Genomic DNA, 25,710 nt, shown 5'->3' on the forward strand with positions numbered 1-25,710 from the left:
TGTTAGCTTGTTAGCACAGGCCTGCTAACCGTCTGAACCACCGCGTCCCAATCACTCTCTGACCCCATTTACTTTCTATCTCTTTTTGATTTTTAATTTGTTTATACCTTCCGGAAACCTGCCTCACCCAATGTGATACGGAATCGCTATTACTTTTACTCTTATTTTTATTTTTATGACACACTCAAGAACCTCCAGACGCTAACCAGCTAACTAGCTACAAGCTATTTAGTCATTGTTAGTTTTTTAAAAACCTGGAAAACACTCGCCAGCCCAGCCTCCCTGCCCATCCACCGCTGCCCCCTGGACACTGATCTCTTGGCTACATAGCTGACGCACGCTGGACTGTCCATTAATCACGGTACTCCTTTCTGCTTGTTTGTCTTACCTGTCGGCCCCGTTGCCTAGTCAACGCCATTTTACCTGCTGTTTGTTGTGCTAGCGGATTAGCCTCGCCTACTGTTTTTAGCTAGCTTTCCAAATTCAACACCTGTGATTACTGTATGCCTCGCTGTATGTCTCTCTCAGATGTCAATATGCCTTGTATACTGTTGTTCAGGTTAGTTATCATTGTTTTAGTTCACAATGGAGCCCCTAGACCCACTCTGCATACCCCTGTTACCTCCTTTGTCCCACCTCCCACACATGCGGTGACCTCACCCATTACAACCAGCATGTCCAGAGATACAACCTCTCTCATCATCACCCAGTGCCTGGGCTTACCTCCGCTGTACCCGCACCCCACCATACCCTTGTCTGCGCATTATGCCCTGAATATATTCTACCATGCCCAGAAACCTGCTCCTCTTATCCTCTGCCCCCAACGCTCTAGGCGACCAGTTTTGATAGCCTTTAGCCGCACCCTCATACTACTCCTTCTCTGTTCTGCGGGTGATGTGGAGGTAAACCCAGGCCCTGCATGTCCCCAGGTACCCTCATTTGTTGACTTCTGTGATCGAAAAAGCCTTGGTTTTATGCATGTCAACATCAGAAGCCTCCTCCCCAAGTTTGTTTTACTCACTGCTTTAGCACACTCTGCTAACCCTGATGTCCTTGCCGTGTCTGAATCCTGGCTCAGGAAGGCCACCAAAAATTCAGAGATTTCCATACCCAACTATAACATCTTCCGTCAAGATAGAACTGCCAAAGGGGCGGAGTTGCAGTCTACTGCAGAGATAGCCTGCAAAGTAATGTCATACTTTCCAGGTCCATACCCAAACAGTTCGAACTACTAATTTTGAAAATTACCCTCTCCAGAAATAAGTCTCTCACTGTTGCCGCCTGCTACCGACCACCCTCAGCTCCCAGCTGTGCCCTGGACACCATTTGTGAATTGATCGCCCCCATCTAGCTTCAGAGTTTGTTCTGTTAGGTGACCTAAACTGGGATATGCTTAACACCCCGGCAGTCCTACAATGTAAGCTAGATGCCCTCAATCTCACTCAAATCATCAAGGAACCCACCAGGTACAACCCTAACTCTGTAAACAAGGGCACCCTCATAGACGTCATCCTGACCAACTGGCCCTCCAAATACACCTCCGCTGTCTTCAACCAGGATCTCAGCGATCACTGCCTCATTGCCTGTATCCGCCACGGAGCCGCAGTCAAACGACCACCCCTCATCACTGTCAAACGCTCCCTAAAACACTTCTGTGAGCAGGCCTTTCTAATCGACCTGGCCCGGGTATCCTGGAAGGACATTGACCTCATCCCGTCAGTTGAGGATGCCTGGTCATTCTTTAAAAGTAACTTCCTCACCATTTTAGATAAGCATGCTCCGTTCAAAAAATGCAGAACCAAGAACAGATACAGCCCTTGGTTCACTCCAGACATGACTGCCCTCGACCAGCACAAAAACATCCTGTGGCGGACTGCAATAGCATCAAATAGCCCCCGTGATATGCAACTGTTCAGGGAAGTCAGGAACCAATACACGCAGTCAGTCAGGAAAGCTAAGGCCAGCTTCTTCAGGCAGAAGTTTGCATCCTGTAGCTCCAACTCCAAAAAGTTCTGGGACACTGTGAAGTCCATGGAGAACAAGAGCACCTCCTCCCAGCTGCCCACTGCACTGAGGCTAGGTAACACGGTCTCCACCGATAAATCCACGATTATCGAAAGCTTCAATAAGCACTTCTCAACGGCTGGCCATGCCTTCCGCCTGGCTACTCCAACCTCGGCCAACAGCTCCGCACCCCCCGCAGCTCCTCGCCCAAGCCTCTCCAGGTTCTCCTTTACCCAAATCCAGATAGCAGATGTTCTGAAAGAGCTGCAAAACCTAGACCCGTACAAATCAGCTGGGCTTGACAATCTGGACCCTCTATTTCTGAAACTATCTGCCGCCTGCTACCGTCGCAACCCCTATTACCAGCCTGTTCAACCTCTCTTTCATATCGTCTGAGATCCCCAAGGATTGGAAAGCTGCCGCAGTCATCCCCCTCTTCAAAGGGGGAGACACCCTGGACCCAAACTGCTATAGACCTATATCCATCCTGCCCTGCCTATCTAAGGTCTTCGAAAGCCAAGTCAACAAACAGGTCACTGACCATCTCGAATCCCACCGTACCTTCTCCGCTGTGCAATCTGGTTTCCGAGCCGGTCACAGGTGCACCTCAGCCACGCTCAAGGTACTAAACGATATCATAACCGCCATCGATAAAAGACAGTACTGTGCAGCCGTCTTCATCGACCTCGCCAAGGCTTTCGACTCTGTCAATCACCATATTCTTATCGGCAGACTCAATAGCCTCGGTTTCTCGGATGACTGCCTTGCCTGGTTCACCAATTACTTTGCAGACAGAGTTCAGTGTGTCAAATCGGAAGGCATGCTGTCCGGTCCTCTGGCAGTCTCTATGGGGGTGCCACAGGGTTCAATTCTCGGGCCGACTCTTTTCTCTGTATATATCAATGATGTTGCTCTTGCTGCGGGCGATTCCCTGATCCACCTCTACGCAGACGACACCATTCTATATACTTTCGGCCCGTCATTGGACACTGTGCTATCTAACCTCCAAACGAGCTTCAATGCCATACAGCACTCCTTCCGTGGCCTCCAACTGCTCTTAAACGCGAGTAAAACCAAATGCATGCTTTTCAACCGATCGCTGCCTGCACCCGCATGCCCGACTAGCATCACCACCCTGGATGGTTCGGACCTTGAATATGTGGACACCTATAAGTACCTAGGTGTCTGGCTAGACTGCAAACTCTCCTTCCAGACTCATATCAAACATCTCCAATCGAAAATCAAATCAAGAGTCGGCTTTCTATTCCGCAACAAAGCCTCCTTCACCCACGCCGCCAAGCTTACCCTAGTAAAACTGACTATCCTACCGATCCTCGACTTTGGCGATGTCATCTACAAAATAGCTTCCAACACTCTACTCAGCAAACTGGATGCAGTCTATCACAGTGCCATCCGTTTTGTCACCAAAGCACCTTATACCACCCACCACTGCGACTTGTATGCTCTAGTCGGCTGGCCCTCGCTACATATTCGTCGCCAGACCCACTGGCTCCAGGTCATCTACAAGTCCATGCTAGGTAAAGCTCCGCCTTATCTCAGTTCACTGGTCACGATGGCAACACCCATCCGTAGCACGCGCTCCAGCAGGTGTATCTCACTGATCATCCCTAAAGCCAACACCTCATTTGGCCGCCTTTCGTTCCAGTACTCTGCTGCCTGTGACTGGAACGAACTGCAAAAATCGCTGAAGTTGGAGACTTTTATCTCCCTCACCAACTTCAAACATCAGCTATCCGAGCAGCTAACCGATCGCTGCAGCTGTACATAGTCTATTGGTAAATAGCCCACCCATTTTCACCTACCTCATTCCCATACTGTTTTTATACTGTTTTTTTTATTTTTTTTATTTACTTTTCTGCTCTTTTGCACACCAATATCTCTACCTGTACATGACCATCTGATCATTTATCACTCCAGTGTTAATCTGCAAAATTGTATTATTCGCCTACCTCCTCATGCCTTTTGCACACATTGTATATAGACTGCCCATTTTTTTTCTACTGTGTTATTGACTTGTTAATTGTTTACTCCATGTGTAACTCTGTGTTGTCTGTTCACACTGCTATGCTTTATCTTGGCCAGGTCGCAGTTGCAAATGTTCTCAACTAGCCTACCTGGTTAAATAAAGGTGAAATAAAAAAATAAAAAAAGATTTGTGAAATATTTCCAGCGTTAGTATATTGCAGTCATCTTTGAATTCTGGGTCTTTGTTTTGTCAATCTGTTTGTGTAAATTATTTAAATCTCAGGTGGTACACTCCACATTAGCATTCCAAAATATTTCAATACACTTGTACAGCTGTAATATGCTGACTGCGCAAGCAGCAGTCCACCGGGCACAGACGTCAATTCAACGTCTATTCCACATTGGTTCAACGTAATTTCATTGAAATGACGTGGAAACAATGTTGATTCAACCAGTATGTGGTTTCACTATGTTCAGACCACATAATATGACAACAATATGTGATTATACAGATATACAGTACTAATCGTGATATTTAACTTGTTCGTCTGCATAATTTAAATCAAATATTAATTTGCATGAGACAAGTCTACTTGATCAATCTGGAGTCAATCTGATTTATTGCGGATGTATTACAATCTGCTTTCTAGAGCGGCAGGTGGCCTAGCGATTAAGAGTGTTGGGCCAGTAACCGGAAGCTTGCTGGTTCAAATCCCTGAGCCAAGGTACTTAACCCTAATTGCTCCTATAAGTGTCACATCTTCTCCTGCTACACCTTCTGGTGTTCATCCAGTGTCTTCTTGACCTGCAGTTACTCCCCCTGTACACTCTCTCTCTCTCCCTCTCTGTGTGTGGTTGGAGACAGGTGTGTGGGAGTCAGAGCAGATCCCTACCAGCTGCAACTCATTCCATAATCAAGACCTCTACAAATACTCAGTCCTGCCACTTCTACTCTACCACATTGTAATCTATGCTCAGTCAGTTCATGATTCTAGCCATTTATGATTATTCAAGATCCTGTTACTCTGCTGTGCCTGTTTCCCTGCCTGACACCATTTATCCTCTCATTGCAGTTACCTCTCTGGCTCCTGTCTCCTGTTCCACATCTTACCACCCAACTACCTTGCCCTGGATTTTACTCACCACCACTACCTTGGATTCCCCTCAAGACCTGTTTACCCTGTTCTACTCAGCTAACTCCAACCTCAGTCTCCACATCAGGTTTTTCTGCAACTCATCCGAGCTTCCCCAGATCTGCACTCCATATCTCCCTCTGTACAATAAATATTTTGATTCATTCATCCCTGTTTCCTCATCTGAGTCTGCTCTTGGGTTCTCCTGTGTCGCTCTGCTTAACAATAAGTCACTCTGGATACGAGCATCTGCTAATTTACAAGAAAAAGACTCGTTTCAAGTTGATAGGCGACTGTGAAGTGGATTTACAACGGTTTAAATTGACATGGTTTAAATTGGTCCATGAAAATATTTTTTATTAGGGTTACATAGTCAAAGTTTTTAGTTAATAGTTTCCTTATTTTATTTAGATATAAATGCCAAACTTAATATGGTTCATCATGGTAATGTCTGTGACGGCCCTAAAAAGTTTACATACAAAGTATACATACTGTACATACAAAGTTTCAAGTCCCTAGGGCAAACAGGACAGTGGACATGAGGGCTTATTAATTGAGACTGCTTATAACAGTGCAACATATAGGTAAATCGGTGCCATTCTTTGTTAACCAAGTTACTTCCTCTTAAGGATCAGACCCTTTTTTTCAATTTACGCTTAAAATGACATACCCAAATCTAACTGCCTGTAGCTTAGGACTTGAAGCAAGGATATGCATATTCTTGATAGCATTTGAAAGGAAACACTTAGAAGTTTGTGGAAATGTTAAATTAATGTAGGAGAATATAACACATTAGATCTCTTGCCTCTTTGAAATGCAAGAGAAAGGTCACAATGCATTATTCCAGATTAGGCACAATTTTGGCCACTAGATGGCAGCAGTGTATGTGCAATGTTTTAGACGATCCAATGAACCATTGCATTTCTGTTCAAAATGTTGTTTCAAGTCTGCCCAAATGTGCCTAATTGGTTTATTGATACATTTTCAAGTTCATAACTGTGCACTCTCCTCAAACAATAGCATGGTATTCTTTCACTGTAATAGCTACTGCAGTTAGAATAACAAAAATTTAAGCATTCTACCCATATCAGATATGTCTATGTCCTGGGAAATGTTCCTGTTACTTACAACCTCATGCTAATCACATTAGCCTACGTTAGCTCAACCGTCCCGCAGGAGGGGGGCATCGATCCTTTAGAGGTTATGGTCTCTAGTTTCGGGAAAAGTCTAAATGGAGTCATTGGGATGTCCCAACTATGACATCACCCAATTGAAATTGAAATTGAAAATGTTTAAGGTTAGAGTTAGGTAAGGGTTATGGTTATGGTAAGGGATGTCACAAGGTTCCTGGATAGCACTAATAAGGCGGTGGCTCTCCCATATTGGCCATTTAAACAATACAAATGGCACTCGTCTACCACAATAGCCTCACCCTCATGGATGCTAACAAGCTAGCAACCAAGCTAGGTAGTGCTACATACAGTGGCTTGCGAAAGTATTCACCTCCCTTGGCATTTTTCCTATTTTGTTGCCTTACAATCTGGAATTAAAATTGATTTTAATTAAATAAATTTTTGTATCATTTGATTTAGACAACATGCCTACCATTTTGAAGATGCTAAATAGTTTTTATTGTGAAATAAACAAGAAATAAGACAAAAAAATGGAAAACATGAGCGTGCATAACTATTCACCCCCAAAAATCAATACTTTGTACATTTACATTACATTTAAGTCATTTAGCAGACGCTCTTATCCAGAGCGACTTACAAATTGGTGCATTCACCTTATGACATCCAGTGGAACAGTAGTGCATCTAAATCTTTTAAGGGGGGGGGTGAGAGGGATTACTTTATCCTATCCTAGGTATTCCTTAAAGAGGTGGGGTTTCAGGTGTCTCCGGAAGGTGGTGATTGACTCCGCTGTCCTGGCGTCGTGAGGGAGTTTGTTCCACCATTGGGGGGCCAGAGCAGCGAACAGTTTTGACTGGGCTGAGCGGGAACTGTATTTCCTCAGTGGTAGGGAGGCGAGCAGGCCAGAGGTGGATGAACGCAGTGCCCTTGTTTGGGTGTAGGGCCTGATCAGAGCCTGGAGGTACTGAGGTGCCGTTCCCCTCACAGCTCCGTAGGCAAGCACCATGGTCTTGTAGCGGATGCGAGCTTCAACTGGAAGCCAGTGGAGAGAGCGGAGGAGCGGGGTGACGTGAGAGAACTTGGGAAGGTTGAACACCAGACGGGCTGCGGCGTTCTGGATGAGTTGTAGGGGTTTAATGGCACAGGCAGGGAGCCCAGCCAACAGCGAGTTGCAGTAATCCAGACGGGAGATGACAAGTGCCTGGATTAGGACCTGCGCTGCTTCCTGTGTGAGGCAGGGTCGTACTCTGCGGATGTTGTAGAGCATGAACCTACAAGAACGGGCCACCGCCTTGATGTTAGTTGAGAACGACAGGGTGTTGTCCAGGATCACGCCAAGGTTCTTAGCGCTCTGGGAGGAGGACACAATGGAGTTGTCAACCGTGATGGCGAGATCATGGAACGGGCAGTCCTTCCCCGGGAGGAAGAGCAGCTCCGTCTTTCCGAGGTTCAGCAATCATTGGCCAGTACGGAGAATTTAGTAAAACCACAAGTCCAAATCCCTATCTCCACCCATGGCTAATTTAGGAAAGGGACAATTTTAGCTAGCTAACACCTGGAGGACAACAACACAGCGAGATGCAACAATTCAAGTTTTTGTCTGTCAATTACGATTGTCTTTTGATGTGATGTGATTGGCAAGCTCATTGTTCTATCTGTGTGATTGGTGTGAAGCCAAATCCAAACTGGCTTCTATTTTAATTTTTTTGCGGGTGTGCCAGGACCATTTACAGTTGAGCTCACTCAGTTTAGCTGAACGTTGATTGCTATTATTGTGTTTTTTTTTTTCATCAAGGAAGGCCAAATGCTCTCTGGCTTCCCTTGCATTCAATCCGAAGGGAGGCAAGAATATCATACTCTTTTTGACCAGACAGATGGGCTACACATACAGAGGGAAGCTGTTTCGCTCGCTTTTATGCTTTCTCTGGTGAGATACATTCAGCTTCTTGTGAGTTGAAGGACAATTATGAAACACAGAGAGAGGAAAGATACTTTTTGGGGGGAAGCGTGACTTCCCTTTGCATACATGAATACACTCCTATGCTGAGTTTCCGACTTTCAAAACGTGTTTTTCCCAGTCTGAGATCTTATTTTCAGCAGTTCCCAGTTGTCGTGAATGCACTGAAGTCTGATATTTCCGCGTTCCCAGTTGTTCTGAACGCAGCAAGAGTAGGCTTACGAAATGGGCAGCGGAATGTGCCCAAGTGTTTGTAATTACACCACAAGCAAGGTAGGCACGCAAGCCCAAGCGGGAATGTAATGCGATGCCCGGTGTAGCCTACTACCACGTAAGCGCAGACATACCTGTTCTCAAATATACGCAGGCATTTTCATGTATTTTGCCTGGTTTTAATGCATATGATCTTTAGCGAGACAATTTGGAGAGAAATGAAAAAAAAGAAAGCAAGACAGGCTCCAGCAGCTTTGATCAGCGGCTTGAGGGTCAGTTTCAGACAAGCTTAATATACTGAGAGAAATACAGCCATATGTTCTGAGCCCCAACATTTTTTATAAAAAAAAAAAAATATTAATCAGCAGCAGCATTGTCATTAGCAGCATCCTCATCAGCATCTCCTCAATGTCATCATCTCCATCCTCCTCATGATCATCACATTGACATAGAGACTTATGTTCATATAATCACTTTTTGGTGGCCTATCTCAGCTCTATACATTTGGAGGAATTTCTTGAAAGCTGCATAAATAATTCTAGTGCTACCAATTATGCACGAGTCTCTGAGCTTTTACACTGTAAACCTTAAAATATAGATGATGATGATGGGGGTGCTGGTGGTGGTGATGATGAGAGCAAAAAAAAAGAGCTGAATAGCATCGACTGTGCAGGCATGGACGTGTTCTCTTCATTTTCTCTCTAGAGTTGATTGTCGTTGCATAAGCCTAGGCATATTAATTGTCAATATTGATTTTGTAAAATTGTCAGTAAATTAAAAATAGGCTATAATGTTATGGGATGTTGAAGTTGTAAGCAGTTTTTTACACAGGCTTTTAAACAGGCTTTTAAACACTGAACAGGAGACAGCGTATTGTGCAGATTTCTCGAAGTGGCTATTAATAATTTTGAACACACTGATGAGAGACTATAGCCTACAATCAGAGTTTATCATGTGAAATTAATATTGGGATGATAAACTCGATACAAGCCTTAGCTGGCTGCAACAAACTGCCATTCCCATGAAATAAACTCGCAGGCACTACTGCACATCTATTAATCGGCTATTGACAACCTTTCCCTTTTCAGTTGCATGACTGAAGCTCTCTCTAGCGCTGCCGATGGACAATCAAATCTTCACACCCACCTCTAGATACACTCGCATTTTTTCATTTCGTAGTTCTACTTCTACTCTAAAATAGATAGCTAGACGGACTCTCGCGGCTCACAAATCATAGAGACTTTTCGTGAAATACTAGCAATAGTTTAACAGTAAATCTGAAATTCAACATGGAGTCCCCTCCAGATCCAGCAAGCGACCCGGGCAACAGCGCCTCTGAGCCGGCTACACCGGCCAGGGAAACCCCGGTAAACCTGGAGACGCTCCGAAAAGCGGACCATCCAGCCCCTGTTCGAAGGCAGACCTGTTCAAGTACCAACAGAGGTAAGCGGCTGACATCTCTCATCACGAGAAATATTGATTGATTACCGAATTGATGCCTCAAACTTCAAAATGAATTCTTTGCATGGAGAACTTGAATTATAGAGGTCTCAAAAATGGTCTATAACGTTACCTGAATAGTGTAAAAACCACCTGGAACAGATTCATTCTTATTGCACTGCATTTGTAAAGTGGCCAAATGTATTATGATGAGCGAGTTGCTTCTGTGTTGCCCTTGTGTTCAGGCACAACTGACAGAGATCCAACCATTGTCGTATGTGTCATTGGGAGACAAATTACTCTATGAATAGAACAATTATAGTTAGGATAGTCAATTACACAGGTCGACTAGGACCTAAAATTCCCTTAAAATACAAGAACACCAACTACGCAATATTATCTTTCTACGCGTTTATTAGGCTATACTACACAATGGTAGGTTACTAAATATTAATGAACTTTGGGAAACTGTAAGCTATCGAACACCAGCCCCTTCAACTTCTAAAGGGACATGTATTTTATGGTCGTATTTATTTCCAAGTAATTTACAGAAAAGATAGCCTGTAATTTTGTGTGTTTGTGAAATAGACAAATCAGCAGCAGGAATTTGATTTTCCTTCCCTTGCGAGCGCGCGCTAGCTCTGATACATTGTAGTGGACATGAAGAGATCACAACTGCCTGATGATTGACATGATAGACGTTGTGGTCATTTATCAAATCAAGTCTACGATTGTGTTGGTCCCGTATACATTTCTTAAGAATATGTGAGATTGAGTACCGTGCGTGTTGTACAGTAGGCTACAGACATTGTTTAGCCACACCCCCTCTAGACTGCTTCCATTCAACTCATCCAAGTTCAATGGAAATATTTCCAGACTATAATACTCCAAAGTACAGTTTGTTCATATACAACTATGACACTAAATGACATATTTTACATGTAAATGTATTCATCGCGCTGTGGTTTGCATGAGCACATTTCCTCTGCGGAAGCGGTATATTTAGAGTCTAATATGGTGAATGTGGAATGTAAGCTGGTTATGTAACAGGTAGCAATAAACAGAGGCGCTCAAAGAGAGATAGCGAAAATCATTACATATATTTCACTTTGTAGATGCGTTATTGACTCCACAGTTCAAGACAAGTGTAATGTTTTTTTTTATCACTTAGTATTCCAGCTGCAGAAGAGTACGATGTTTTGTCATGAACACGAGATTGTTTACATTTAGTAGATCCCAGCCAGTGCTCAGTTATGTAATAACAGGCAAAGGCAGATAGTTATGAAGGCATTTCAAATGCAGATAGTTATGAAGGCATTTCAAAGGCAGGTAGTTAGGAAGGCATTTCGGTCCGAGCCTTGTTAGGTTCATCTGACGGCTGTTTTATGAAGTCAGGCTCCTAGACACTTTTAACCTGCTGACCCATATTCACCCCCTGCATAGGATTAAAGTGTCTGGAGAGAAAGACACTTTTGCTTTGTTATGGAATTTTGAATGGGTGGGGGGAAAAATTATTAATGTTCAGTGGGACAAACCTCTTCCAGAAGGCATTTAGTTAACTTGAATATGTATGGCATGCTGGCAAAAGTTCTCCTGTAGCACTTTTTCAAGTTTTTAATAACAGGCCTACTTGTAACCTACAATTAATGATGTTACTGTATTCTTCTTCTCCAGCTGTTTCTTTTGAGATAATTGTAACAAATATGATGAAATCATTAAGTAATATATGTTTGTTATCAAAACTTGTGCGATTTCTTCGATTATCTGCTTTCCAGGGAGGCTGAACTTTTTGATTTGGCCTCGTTTTTTTGGCTTGGTCATTAAGAAATGTAGCGACTATATCTGAAGCCAAACGAGAGTTGTCTTGGGGGTGGTTTAATATGTGTGTCTATTGTGTGTGTGTTCGCACGTGGCAAGCGTTTGTACATGCAATCTGCCAAAACGGTACACAGTTACAGTCACTCACCCTTCTAGATAACTTAAAACAGTCTAACAAGTTATTGTGTCTTGAAGTCGCCTAGGCTAGCTTTCGCCAATTAGCTTCAGCCGGCTGGTGATATTGTCCCTTGAACATTGTGTAATTCACTGACGGTCCCTAGTGTCGATCCCCATAGGGATATCGAATGTCAAACCAAATTGACCATGGGCATTACGATCGGGTCATGTGCAGCTGCGCTCCAAATTGATGATTACTTGGGTGCAGCTAGCTGTGGGCATGTGGGTAGGATTTAAATAAACCCAACCCAAGTAAAACTGTTACGGTACCCTTCATTCCATGACATACCCTTTTTTCCCATCGTCTCGCAAAGATCAGTTTTGGACGAGATTGACTTGATGACCAAAACTTTCCTATTTACACTTTGTAGTCAATTTTGACTACAATACATGTATTTGACTCATATTTATGCCACATAAGTAATTTTAAAAAATGAGAAGTTGCTTTTTAGGGTCAGTCGCTCTTTAAGCGCTTGAACACACCAGTAGAGTTTGCCTGCCGAGAGTACTTGCAAACCGTTTGCAAACAGATTTTATAAACGGGAGATCCACATTCGGTGCGATGTGTGCAATCCTTTAAACTTTGCTTTTGTAGAAACTGAAACAGAATTTTTTTATTGAACCTTGATACAGTATGATAAATGTATTTTCCCCACAGTGCATGAAATGATTCAAAATATTTATAATTGCTATGTGTTGGTGGCACAATCCAGTATGAGATTACTCAACAATGTGAAACAATAAAAATGTAAACCATTTCCAGGATTACAGTGCTGGGTTTAGACACTGCATTTTAGGATATACTCAAAAAACAACATCTGAAATACTGCAGACGCTTACTGAGGAACACTTTCCGTTTTCACACCCAGTGTCTTGGAATTTCTGAGAATACACATACTGTTTTAACCCTGAGCACTAATACCCTTTAAGTAGAAAAGGCTTACTTCAGCAGAAGCTGTGCTGGAAGACTTGAGTGGGTCAGAGAACGGGCCTTGGAGGTCTGTGGATATCATTAGTGGAAAGAAGAAAGGGTGTTATTTTCATATTGCAGGATCCCTCAGTTTGTGGGGAGCAAATTTGGAAACAATCAATATTAATGGCTTGTTATGTAAGTTGACGGCCTCTGTGTAGGTTGGGATGAAGCTTCAGAATTACACAGGGAAGCTGAAGCTCTGAAGGGCCTCAATCCTGCCCTTTCTAACCCTAAACGAGCCTCAACTATGCTGTTGTGTATCTGTTTGTATATGCTGTACATAATCACACTATGGAGACTGCCTTGAATGAACAGTTAAGAGTAGAGTAGTGCGTTATTGACACTGGGATTACTGTATTGCAGGCTTGTATCTGAGGCTAGAAACTTGATTTTAATATTCAGAGTGTGCTGTGCTGTTTTAACATCATTTTCCCACCATGGAAAGATAGTGGTAAGACTGCTGACCTGCCATCAGTGCAGGACTTCCCATATAATTTATCAGTTAGCATGGCAGATAAATGACTTTTCTTTCATGTTTTTACCTTACTGCAACATTATGAAAGCTGTCATTTGGTGAAGGGCAAACAGGCTCACTCTAGCAGGTGTATTGTTCAGTAGGACAGTGATACTGTATGTTTCTTTATGTGTAACTCTGTGTTGTTGTTTTTTTTGCACTGCTTTGCGTTTATCTTGGCCAGGTCGCAGTTGTACATGAGAACTTGTTCTCAACAGGCCTACCTGGTTAAATAAAGGTGAAATTAAAAAATACTCATACGTATTGCACACACCTCAACATACCATATCACACAAGAGAGTAGGCGATTGTGCAGGTTGCCTTACCACTTATCTCAAACTTTGTTAGCTGTTCCCTGTCTGTCATGCAGGCTGAAGTTATATACAGCACTTTTAACATAGGTGCCATTACTTGTGTAGTTTTCTTTGGCCGGATATTGCTAGTCCAAACTAAACTCTCCATGGTAAGGCCTGTCCTTTCTAGACACTTAAGAGGACTTCACCAACACAGCCTGCCGATTGGTTCTATTTGTGCAGACGGAAGCAGCGCTGTGGGCTGGAGTGGTTGGCATGTGTTTACTCTGTGCTGACAGAAGACGGATGAGGCAAAGGGAAGCGGAGGCCTCTAAACAAGGTTCTTCACAAATCCTGTGAGCCTGGAGCTGGCACGGTCCTCACACTACTCCATTGGACAGCAGCGTTCGTGACGCTATGACATTCTCAAATACCAGGGATTACAGTTCTCTGCTCGCTGAGGAGGGCCAAGCAGCAGGTAGCCGCCATGCAGACAGTCAATGCACATCCTGGAGAGCAACTCGTTTGTGTGTCTTTCTTTTTGGCAGACAGCCCTTGACGTAATAATGGGCTCTGTCTCTCCCTGTTGTTAATGCTTCGAGGAGTGTGAGGTGTCCCAAGCTGTCTTGTTGTTGGCTACATGTCATGTTTTGTATCAGCTGGAGGGCTAAATTGTGTTGTTAAACAGGGTAAGGGTCAGGATTAGCCTATACAAAGTTCACAGTACAAGACATGTCCATTTAACCAATGTACTGAGGTAAATGCTGACACAAAGTTGTTTAAATATGGAAAGTGTTAGTCAGACTTTAAAGACATAAGTGAAAACAAAAATTCTAAATGTATGGATGACACACATTTGAATGTGAAGTGTCTCTATATGCACAGTATTTCCCCAAAAAATAGAATCATATTTCATTTGTCACATGCTTCGTAAACAACAGGTGTAGACTAACAGTGAAAATCTTACTTACGGGTCCTCTTTCAACAATGCAGACACATTTATACAAAAATATGAATAGTACACATGGCATAAATACACAGTGAATAACAAATAACAACAATGAGTAAAAATAACATGGCTATATACAGGGAGTCTAGAGGCAAAATAAACACACACCTGTTTAGGAGAGATGCTGGCTAGCGGAATAGAACCACACACTAGGAGCTCAGATTCAATAATTGAATAACCTATTATCCAACGTTTAGACAGACAAGCTGTCTTCATCAGGGTATAATGACAAACACTGCGGGGTGACTAGTTTATGTAGTGTCAAAGGACACAAGCAACATGTTTTTTTGTAAGTTATTTTTTATATCTGAGAATTAACCAATGATATGAGGCCACACCCAGCCATGATTACAGACACCTGTGTGTGTCCTTTGAAACTATATAAACTAGTCACCCCCCAGTGTTTGTCATTATACCCTTATGAAGACAGCTTGTCTGTCGAAACGATGGATATTATGTTATTATGATGTTATTAATTATTGCATCTGAGCTCCTAGAGTGTGCGGCTCTCCTTTAATTTTGCATATATACAGGGAGTACCAGTACCGAGTCAATGTGCAGAGGTACGATGTAATTGAGGTAGCATATACAGTAGGTAGGGTTAAAGTGACTAAGCAACAAGATAGATAATAGACAGTAGCAGCAGTGGGTAGCCATTTGATTATCTTTTTAGCAGTCTTGTTTAGCAGTCTTATGGCTTGGGGGTAGAAGCTTTTCAGGTTTCTGTTAGTTCTGTATGTTCTGCTTACTTTGGCCCTGATCCCCGGGACTCGAAAGAGGAAGCGACGACGCAAAAGAGGCAGATGAGCTGGCATCCTGACTAGGCTACGTTAGCATGCAATAAAGCTCCTCTACCCTCCATTCTGTTGGCGAACGTACAGTCACGAGAGAACAAACTGGACGTGCTCCGTTGGAGTCATGGCTGAACAAGGACATGGATAATATACATCTCCCTGGCTTTTCCATGCATTGTGAAAACCGGTCGGCAGAAAAACGGTCGGTAAGATGAGGGGGGAGGGTGTGTCTCTTTGTTAAGGAAGTCTCAAGTTTTTGCTCGCCTGAATACCTCATGATAAGCTACATACCATACTATTTACGACCTATTTTTCATAGCTGTCTATTTACCACCACAAACCGATGCTGGCACTAAGACTGAACTTGAGCTGTATAGGGCAAACAAGAACATTTACACCCAGAGGCGGCACTTCTCATGGCCGTTTATTTTAATGCAGGGAAACTGAAATCCGTTTGACCTCATTTTAACCATCATGTCACCTGTCCAACTAGAGGCGACAAAATTCTATGTTACCTTTACTCCACACACAGAAACTCATACAAAGCTATCCCTTACCCTCCCTTTGGCAAATCTGACCATAACGCTATCCTCCTGATTCCTGGTTACAAGCAAAAAGTCAGAAGGGCTGTTCAGCTAGCACAGACTGGAATATTTTCATCCGATAACATTGAGGAGTTTACCACATCAGTCACCGGCTTCAGTGCACTGATGTTGTCGTCCCACCAAGGTTATTATAGTAAACGAAATCTGAAAATAAAATAAAAATTGCAAAAACTATTTAGTAAATGTTTTTCAAACAAAAAACATTTGAAAAAATATAATAACATAGCAAACCATGATAAATTATATTTAGTTGTCTTCTAATCTTTGGGAAAATATCAACTGGGGTTTTCAAGCTTTAAAAAAAGAACCACCAGTCAGTAGGATGCAGACAGCTCAAGAGGTATGCAGAAAAATATACAGTTGAATTCGGAAGTTTACATACACCTTAGCCAAATACAATTAAACTCAGGTTTTAGTAGAGAGAATGATTTATTTCAGCTTTTATTTCTTTCATCACGTTCCCAGTGGGTCAGAAGTTTACATACACGCAATTAGTATTTGGTAGCATTGCCTTTAAATTGTTTAACTTGGGTCAAACGTTTCAGGTAGTCTTCCACAAGCTTCCCACAATAAGTTGGGTGAATTTTTGGCCCATTCCTCCTGACAGAGCTGGTGTAACTGAGTCAGGTTTGTAGGCCTCCTTGCTCGCACACACTTTTCAGTTCTGCCCAGAAATTTTCTGTAGGATTGAGGTCAGGGTTTTGTGATGGCCACTCCAATACCTTGACTTTGTTGTCCATAAGCCATTTTGCAACTACATTGAAAGTATGCTTGGGGTCATTGTCCATTTGGGATACCCATTTGCGACCAAGCTTTAACTTCCTGACTGATGTCTTGTGACGTTGCTAAAATATATCCACATAATTTTCCACCCTCATGATGCCATCTATTTTGTTAAGTGAACCAGTCCCTCCTGCAGCAAAGCACCCCCACAACATGATGCTAACACCCCTATGCTTCACGTTTGGGATGGTGATCTTCGGCTTGTAAGCCTCCCCCTTTTTCCTCCAAATATAACGATGGTCATTATGGCCATACAGTTCTATTTTTGTTTCATCAGACCAGAGGACATTTCTCCAAAAAGTGTGATCTTTGTCCCCATGTTCAGTTGCAAACCATAGTCTGGCTTTTTTTATGGCGGTTTTGGAGCAGTGGCTTCTTCCTTGCTGAGCGCCTTTCAGGTTATGTCGATATTGGACTCATTTTACTGTGGATATTGATACTTTTGTACTTGTGTCCTCCTGCATCTTCACAGGGTCCTTTGCTGTTTTTCTGGGATTGATTTGCACTTTTTGCATCAAAGTACGTTCATCTCTAGGAGACAGAACACGTCTCCTTCCTGAGCGGTATGACGGCTACATGGTCCCATGGTGTCTATACTTGCATACTATTGTTTATACAGATGAACGTGGTACCTTCAGGTGTTTGGAAATTTCTCCCAATGATGAATCAGAGTTGTGGAGGTCTACAATATTTTGTCTGAGGTCTTGGCTGATTTCTTTTGATTTTCCCATGATGTTGTCACGACTTCCGCCGAAGTTGGCTCCCCTGCCTGTTTGGGCGGTGCTCGGCGGTCGTCGTCACCGTCCTACTAGCCACTACCGATCCCTTTTTCGTTTGTTGGTTTTGTCTTTATAGTTTCACCTGTGTGTATTTTAGTTTAATTAGTGTCCTTATATTTCGTAGGTTGTCCCGCCCTTGTTTTGTGCGGGATTGTTTTTTATTACTCTGTCGAATGGTGGTTTTTGTATGTGTATTCTCCGGACTATTTGATTCTGTGTTTGGGCTGGTCAATTGTATGCGCCCTGTATGTTGGCGTGACCGTTTTGTGCGCCGGAGAATAAATTGACGATCTACTGAACCCTGCTCTCTGCGCCTGATTCCACCCACCACTCCTAGTATCCCGTGACAGATGTCAAGCAAAGAGGCACTGAGTTTGAAGGTAGGCGTTGAAATACATCCACAGGTACACCTCCAATTGATTCAAATGATGTCAATTAGCCTATCAGAAGCTTCTAAAGCCATGACATAATTGTCCATACTGTTTTAAGGCACAGTCAACTTAGTGTATGTCAACTTCTGACCTACTGGAATTGTGATACAGTGAATTATAAGTTAAATAATCTGTCTGTAAACAATTATTTGAAAATTACTTGTGTCATGCACAAAGTAGATGTCCTAACTGACTTGCCAAAACTATAGTTTGTTAACAAGAAATTTGTGGAGTGGTTGAAAAACGAGTTTTAATGACTGCAACCTAAGTGTATGTCAATTTTAACTTCAACTGTAATTTTAACAATTGTATTCGTATTTACAGATGGCATACAAGTTTGTTATCAAGGCACATTAAAGTTCACATGTTCCAGAAGTAATTTCTGACCCAAAAAACACAGTTTAATATTGTGATACAGTGAATTATAAGTGAAATAATCTGTCTGTAAACAATTGTTTGAAAAATTACTTGTGTCATGCACAAATTAGATGTCCTAACTGACTTGCCAAAACTATAGTTTGTTAACAAGAAATTTGTGGAGTGGTTGAAAAACGAGTTTTAATGACTCCAACCTAAGTTTATGTAAACTTCCGACTTCAACTGTACATACTTTTGACATAGAATTAAACATAATGATTATGGCTCTAGATTGCAGGAAAAGGCAGTGTCAAGTGTCTGAAAAATACAAAATTCTCCAACTTCAGGATGGGGGCCTAGCCCTGCTCTGGACCACCCCTCAACCATCCTCATGTAGTATGTGCCCCCTCAGATTTTTGGGGTGCATGATCTCGTCTAAAGTGCTTCAGAAATGTAGCTTCCTCGCAATGAAGATTGTACTTGAGGTCACTGTCAACCTGGCAGGGCATTTAAGTACCCCCATATGAGCTATGGAAACACCTGTAAGAGGTAAAGGGGGGCATGTTTACAGAGTCACCTATCTATTTATGGCAGGCAATGATGGCTGTTTATCCAAAGCTGTGCCCTGTGGCACTGGATCTGGTTTCTGCCCCTGCATCCCAACCGTTTGTGGAGGGAATATTCTGTCTGTGCATAACTGTCATCAGGCTTGAGAAACCAAACATCCACGTTCTGGAATGCAGAGTCTTCTTGTAGATAAACCAGAAAATGTTGTTTGGTTGAACAGAAACACACACACACACACACACACCTTTTATCCCCAGAGTCAGATGAACGCATGGATACCATTTTTATGTCTCAATGTTAGCTAGCAAGCCAGCCAGCTAACTTTTGAAGAACATTCTATTGTTGTCCGACATCAAACTTGTCGTTGTCGTTTGTATAAACACAAAAACGACAGGCTGCATGACATCAGCAGCCTGGTGGTCCAAAATAGCATAACTGGTGTATTTTAATACCAAATAAACCCGTCTGTTTAAAAATGAATTTAGTATATGTCAATCTAGCAAACCAGGCAACTAAAATAAACTTTCTAAGCAATGTTTTCTAGCTAGCTAACGTTAACTTAGCTGGCTAGCCAGTTCAAATAATGACCATAATCATATAGCTGACAACATCTTAAATTTAGTTAATTTGTATTCATTATTACAGGAAAATAAGCTCACAACAATATCATTATTTACAAGTTAATGGCGAGCTAATTACAGAAAAACGTAAACACAGACTATATCAAATAAAATCTAATATTATTTGTCACATGCACGGGATACAGAAGGTGTAAACATTACAGTGAAATGGTTAATTGCATAGTGGAGTCTTTTGTTTAGACATGTAGCTAGCTAGCTAAACAATTAAGCATAGCTCATAATGTTACAACCCTGCATGAATCTACACATAGCTAAAGCTAAGCAACTCTGTTCAATGTTAGCTAGCTAAGTAACATTAGGCTATAACTAGCAATGCAAATGGCTCTGAGATACAAATAATATTACTACACAGATCATACATGTAACGTTAGCTTGAGAGCAAGCCAGCCAGTTAACATTAGCTAGCTAGATAACAGTACGCTTTAAATGGCATTGAAAACGACTTTCTGACAAAATTAGAAACAAATAATATCTGAAAATGTAGCTAGCTAAACTCTCTTATCCTTATATATGAATGAACACTTTTCCCTCTTTGTCATGGATACCATGGATTCCCTTAGTTTGAAGATGTAATCCGGAGACAGGTGTTTTATGCAACAGCCTCCTGTATGATTCCCTCCGCATATTTGCAATCGAAAGCCCAACATTTCTCCATCTCCTTAGCTATCATACTATGCTTCCACCGGGCATTCCACTGACTTCAAAACTTGCAGTTCTTTGTGTAATCGTTCAAGAAATCTGCATTAGAAAGGATTACCTACATATACTGACCAGATCATGTTATAGAAAGAAGCATGCTACATGGCAGACCAATCTGCACTCATCTCTCAGCAAGTCTAGCCCATCCATTATCTCAGCCAATCATAGCTAGTGGGAAGGTTCCTGCATTTTTCCGTGTTTGAACCAAATGGGCTCTTACAGTTGAAGTCGGAAGTTTACATACACCTTAGCCAAATACATTTAAACTCTGTTTTTCACAATTCCTGACATTTAATCCTAGTAAAAGGTCAGTTAGGATCACCAATCTATTTTAAGAATGTGAAATGTCAGAATAATAGTGGAGAGAATGATTTATTTCAGCTTTTATTTATTTTATCACATTCCCAGTGGGTCAGAAGTTTACATACACTCAATTAGTATTTGGTAGCATTGCCTTTAAATTGTTTAACTTGAGTCAAATGTTTTGGGTAGCCTTCCACAAGCTACCCAAAATAAGTTGGGTGAATTTTGGCCCATTCCTCCTGACAGAGCTGGTGTAACTGAGTCAGGTTTGTAGGCCTCCTTGCTCGCGCATGCTTTTTCAGTTCTGCCCACAATTCCTCTATGGGATTGAGGTCAGGGCTTTGTGATGGCCACATCATTTTCTTTCCTCATGATGCCATCTATTTTGTGAAGCAAAGCACCCCCACAACATGATGCTGCCACCTCCGTGCTTCAAGCTTGGGATGGTGTTCTTCAGCTTGCAAGCGTCCCCCTTTTTCCTCGAAATATAACAATGGTCATTATGGCCAAACAGTTCTATTTTTGTTTCACCAGACCAGAGGACATTTCTCCAAAAAGTATGATCTTTGTCCCCATGTGCAGTTGCAAACCGTAGTCTGGCTTTTTTATGGCGGTTTTGGAGCAGTGGCTTCTTTCTTGCTGAGCGGCCTTTCAGGTTATGTCGATTATAGGACTTGTTTTACTGTAGATATAAATACGTTTGTACCTTTTTCCTCCAGCATATTCACAGGGCCCTGTGTAAACAATTGTTGGAAAAATTACTTGTGTCATGCACAAAGTAGATGTCCTAACCGACTTGCCAAAACTATAGTTTGTTAACAAGAAATTTGTGGAGTGGTTGAAAAACGAGTTTTAATGACTCCAACCTAAGTGTATATAAACTTCTGACTTCAACTGTAATTTTAACAATTGTGTTCGTATTTACAGATGGCATACAAGTTTGTTATCAAGGCACATGAAAGTTCAAATGTTCGAGAAGTAAAGGAGTGGCACAGTGGTCTAAGGCACTGCATCTCAGTTCAAGATGAGTCAAATTTAAAAAAACTTTTTTTTTTATTAGTGTCAAAGGTCAAATTCCATGTGATCTAGGCCCGGGAATTGCCAATACGATATATATTGCGATTCGATACTGCGATTAACTGCTGCACCACTGCACAGTCATGTGAAATCCATAGATTTGGGCCTAATGATTTATTTCAATTGACTGATTTTCTTTATATGAACTGTAACTCAATAAAATATTTGAAAGTGTTGCATGATGTGTTTATATTGTTGTTCCGTATATTTCCCTGGCTGATCAAAACACATTTCTTTCTGCAGCAGACATACAGTGGCAATATGTTTGGGACATATTGCCACTGTATGTCTGCTGCAGAAAGAAATGTGGGCTTTGGAGGGCATCAGCCCACCCACTTGGCAGCAAGGCCCACCTACTGGGGAGCCAGGCACAGCCAATCAGAATTTGTTTTTCCCCAAAAAATGGAGGTCCTGGTCTGGCGTGGTTACACGTCGTCTGCGGTTGTGAGGCTGGTTGGACGTACTGCCAAATTCTCTAAAATGACGTTGGAGGCAGCTTATGGTAGAGAAATTAACATTAAATTCCCTGGCAACAACTCTGGTGGACATTCATGCAGTCAACATACGAATTGCACACTCCCTGAAAACATGAGATATCTGTGGCATTGTGTTGTGTGACAAAACTGCACATTTTAAATTGGCCTTTTATTGTCCCCAGTACAAAGTGTACCGTTGTAATGATCATGCTGTTTAATAATCAACTTCTTGATATGCCACACCAATCAGGTGGATGGTTTATCTTGGCAAAGGAAAAATGCTCACTAACAGGGATGGAAACAAATGTGTGCAAAAATATAAGCAAATGCTACGGATATAAGCATTTTGTGCGTATGGAACATTTCTGGGATGTTTTATTTCAGCTGATGAAACATGAGACGAACACTTTACATGTTGCGTTTATATTTTTGTTCAGTGTAAAAGTGCTGAAAACATTCTGGTTCACTATTTAAAAAGAAGATGTCGACCACGCTATAGGATAGAAAATATCGGTGTTTTGGCGCATGTACAGCCGTCTAGTGCTAGTGCAAAAAATAAATATTATATTCCACATTGAGATTTCACACATAGACGCAAGTGTCTTGTATTTTTGCTCATATGGAGATCTTACAAAGATTTAATCATTAGGGCATTGTATACTAGTCGTGTCCAATACTGTTCTTTGTATTGTGGTTTGTCTGTGTTGAAGAGAAGTGTAAAGGCTGTCGTTGGTAGAAGAAGGAGTAGACCAAAACGCAGTGTGGTAAGTGATCATGTTGTAAATTTAATAGACTGAACACCGAATACAAACGGACAAAAGAATAAAGGAAAACCGAAACAGTCCCGTATGGTGAAAACACTGTAACGGAAAATAATCACCCACAACTCAAAATGGGAAAACAGGCTACCTAAGTAGACAGCTGCCTCTGATTGGGAACCATACCAGGCCAAACACATAGAAAAGGAAACCTAAGGCCTACAACATAGAATACCCACCCACATCACACCCTGACCGAACTAAAAATAGAAACATACACAGCAATCTACGGTCAGGGCGTGACAAACCATGTGAAAGAAGTTCTGCAGGTAATAATCCCTGGCGTGAAGCTACAGTAGTTTGCACTGTTGGTCTCCCCCTGCCAGTCATGCCAGACATACAGTATCATGGATACGATGCACACCATGCTATTACCTTCACTCAGGAATGCTCTTAAAATTTGACCTCATAATTATCATTGAGCCTTAACATCTGGAGTTATAGCTCCAAAGTTCACACGTATTTGAAAGCTGTTAGAGTTTGATATATAAAGGATTTAACCTGTTGGCCTACTTGGTGCAAACAGAATATGTTATTTGAGGGGTAAAAGCTAGGTCAGAACATGTCAATCTATGAAGTTTGATCATTTGTGTCAATTCTAAAATGTATTAAGATAAAGTTAATCCACCACTTGCCCCAATTTACTTTATCAACAAAACATAGTTTATAGACATTCAAACTTTACTGAAAGTTTTGTCCTTGTGGGACAGTTTATTTTGGAGTGCGCATCACCAGTGGCTCAACTAGGGCTGGCAAGGAAGTCTCGGCTGGTGACTAGAAGCAGATTTGATGTGAAATCTCCGGCGGTGAGCGACAGCTCAGATCTGTGGCCCATTTACTGAAGTTAATATCTGAGATAGTACGTTTTTGAATAGTAATGAACTGAAATACTCCAGATGCATTATTGGAGGGTGTTAAAGGAGTCTATATTTAATGCTGCACACTGTGACCTACGCAGTGCTGCTGTATAGGATGGCCCTTCAGGGCTGTGTTATGAAGTGGGCCTTTCTGAGGAGGCCTCATGGTAGAGGGAGGTGATGAGTAGGGAGTAAGGGATAACTCAGTAGAATTCTTATGTCACATCCAGCGCCAAACACTAAGCAGCTCCACTAGTCTGGAGGGTGTACAGAAGTTGAGCAGGTAGGTGAGCTTTCTTTCAGTGAGTTTTTTTCAGTGCCTATGATCAGTGAACAAGCCAACTTTGATCAACACTCACATTCCTCTCACCTGAAAGTAATTAAGTCTTTGTGCAGTTTGTGAAACTGTACCATTGTACAATTGCACCATAATCACACTTATCCTGTCATCAGTTCTACATCAATTGAACATACATGCACTAAACATGTTCAAACAAAGTCCCATAAATTATTCCTAATGCAGGGAGTGGAGCACCAACATGTGTTGAACACTTGAGAGCAGGGCAGAGAGCCATAGAGCCTTTCCCAGCAAGAGGTAACAGTGTAAAACCGGTGCTATTTGCGCAGAACACCCCCAGAGTGCCTTAACTATTTTTTCTTCTTCTTGCTTACTGTTGGTGAAAATGCTCTCGTGGCAGCCGTGTTGTCAGGACTACAGTACCGGTCAAAAGTTTGGATACACCTACTCATTCCAGGATTTGTCTTTATTTTTACTATAATAGTGGAGACATCACAACTATGAAATAACACATATGGAATCATGTGCTAACCAAAAAAGTGTCAAACAAATCAAAATGTATTTTATATTTGAGATTCTTCAAAGTAGCCATCTTTTTCCTTGGTGACAGCTTTGCCCACTCTTGGTATTCTCTCAACCAGCTTCATGAGGTAGTCACCTGGAATTCATTTCAATTAACAGGTGTGCCTTGTTAAAAGTGAAATGTCTTTCCTCCTTAATGCATTTGAGCCAATCAGTTGTTCATCCTCATATGTCCCATTATGAAATGGTTGTTAAAGCAAGTATGGAAAGTCAAAAGGGGCATCAAAAAGTAGGCAATTTGCGGACTTGACTTAACATTTTATTTGTCCTAATAGACCAGTTTAGTTGCTTCTTTGCATATTGTGTTCTGTGTGTTTGTAGGTTTGTGTATTTGCTGCACTTTATTTGTGCAGGTTTAGGATAATGCGAACTCCCAAGATCCTTGAAACCAAACTATAAATATGTTTCTTCTTTAGTATGTCGCTATGTTGTATGTATTGTGTTTGTGCACGGTAGACAGTATGTAAAATAAGTATTACTTGTAGAGAAAGAGCAAAAAAAAGATTAGGATAATATATGAAATGTAGTGATGCAAAATACATTTAACATCAGAAAAATAGTTTAACTTTTTTATCCAACAAGTTCATTTTACATTCAGAAGGGATTAGGTGACAAGGGCCAAATCATGTGTATAATTTCCTCTAATTAAATTATTTCAGCCTTTAATTAATTAATGTGACTAACTCCGGTGTGCCACTTTTGTCAAGTAGACACTTGAGTATTACACATTTAAACAAAGTTTATTTATAATAAACAAAACACTTTTTGAGACAAAAAGATAACCCAACTTGAAAATCAGTATCATTTCCATTGGCTTGAGTATTTATATTGGAGTAACAAGCGAAACCTAATCTCGTAGCTAAATAAAAAGAGAGATATAGATCCATTCCCTCCAGGTAATGCTGCCACATAATCGAATTAGCTCTACTCTCAGGCTTGACAAATTCTTCAAACACCCCTGGTGACTTCTGAGTGCCGATTACAATCAGCTAC

General features: G+C 41.7%; 1 protein-coding gene across 1 annotated transcript in view; it reads left to right on the plus strand.

Annotated features, from left to right (window-relative positions):
- Positions 1–9,573: 9,573 nt before the first annotated feature.
- The window catches only part of LOC115134249 (nuclear receptor ROR-alpha A), a 298,545-nt gene continuing 282,408 nt past the window's right edge, over positions 9,574–25,710 (plus strand). Inside the window, 1 exon segment of the mRNA XM_065022554.1 lies at positions 9,574–9,869. Coding sequence (XP_064878626.1) covers positions 9,716–9,869 — 154 coding nt within the window. The 5' untranslated portion in view covers positions 9,574–9,715.

The sequence above is a fragment of the Oncorhynchus nerka genome, linkage group LG9a (genome assembly GCF_034236695.1).
Source record: "Oncorhynchus nerka isolate Pitt River linkage group LG9a, Oner_Uvic_2.0, whole genome shotgun sequence".
Lineage (NCBI taxonomy): Eukaryota > Metazoa > Chordata > Actinopteri > Salmoniformes > Salmonidae > Oncorhynchus > Oncorhynchus nerka.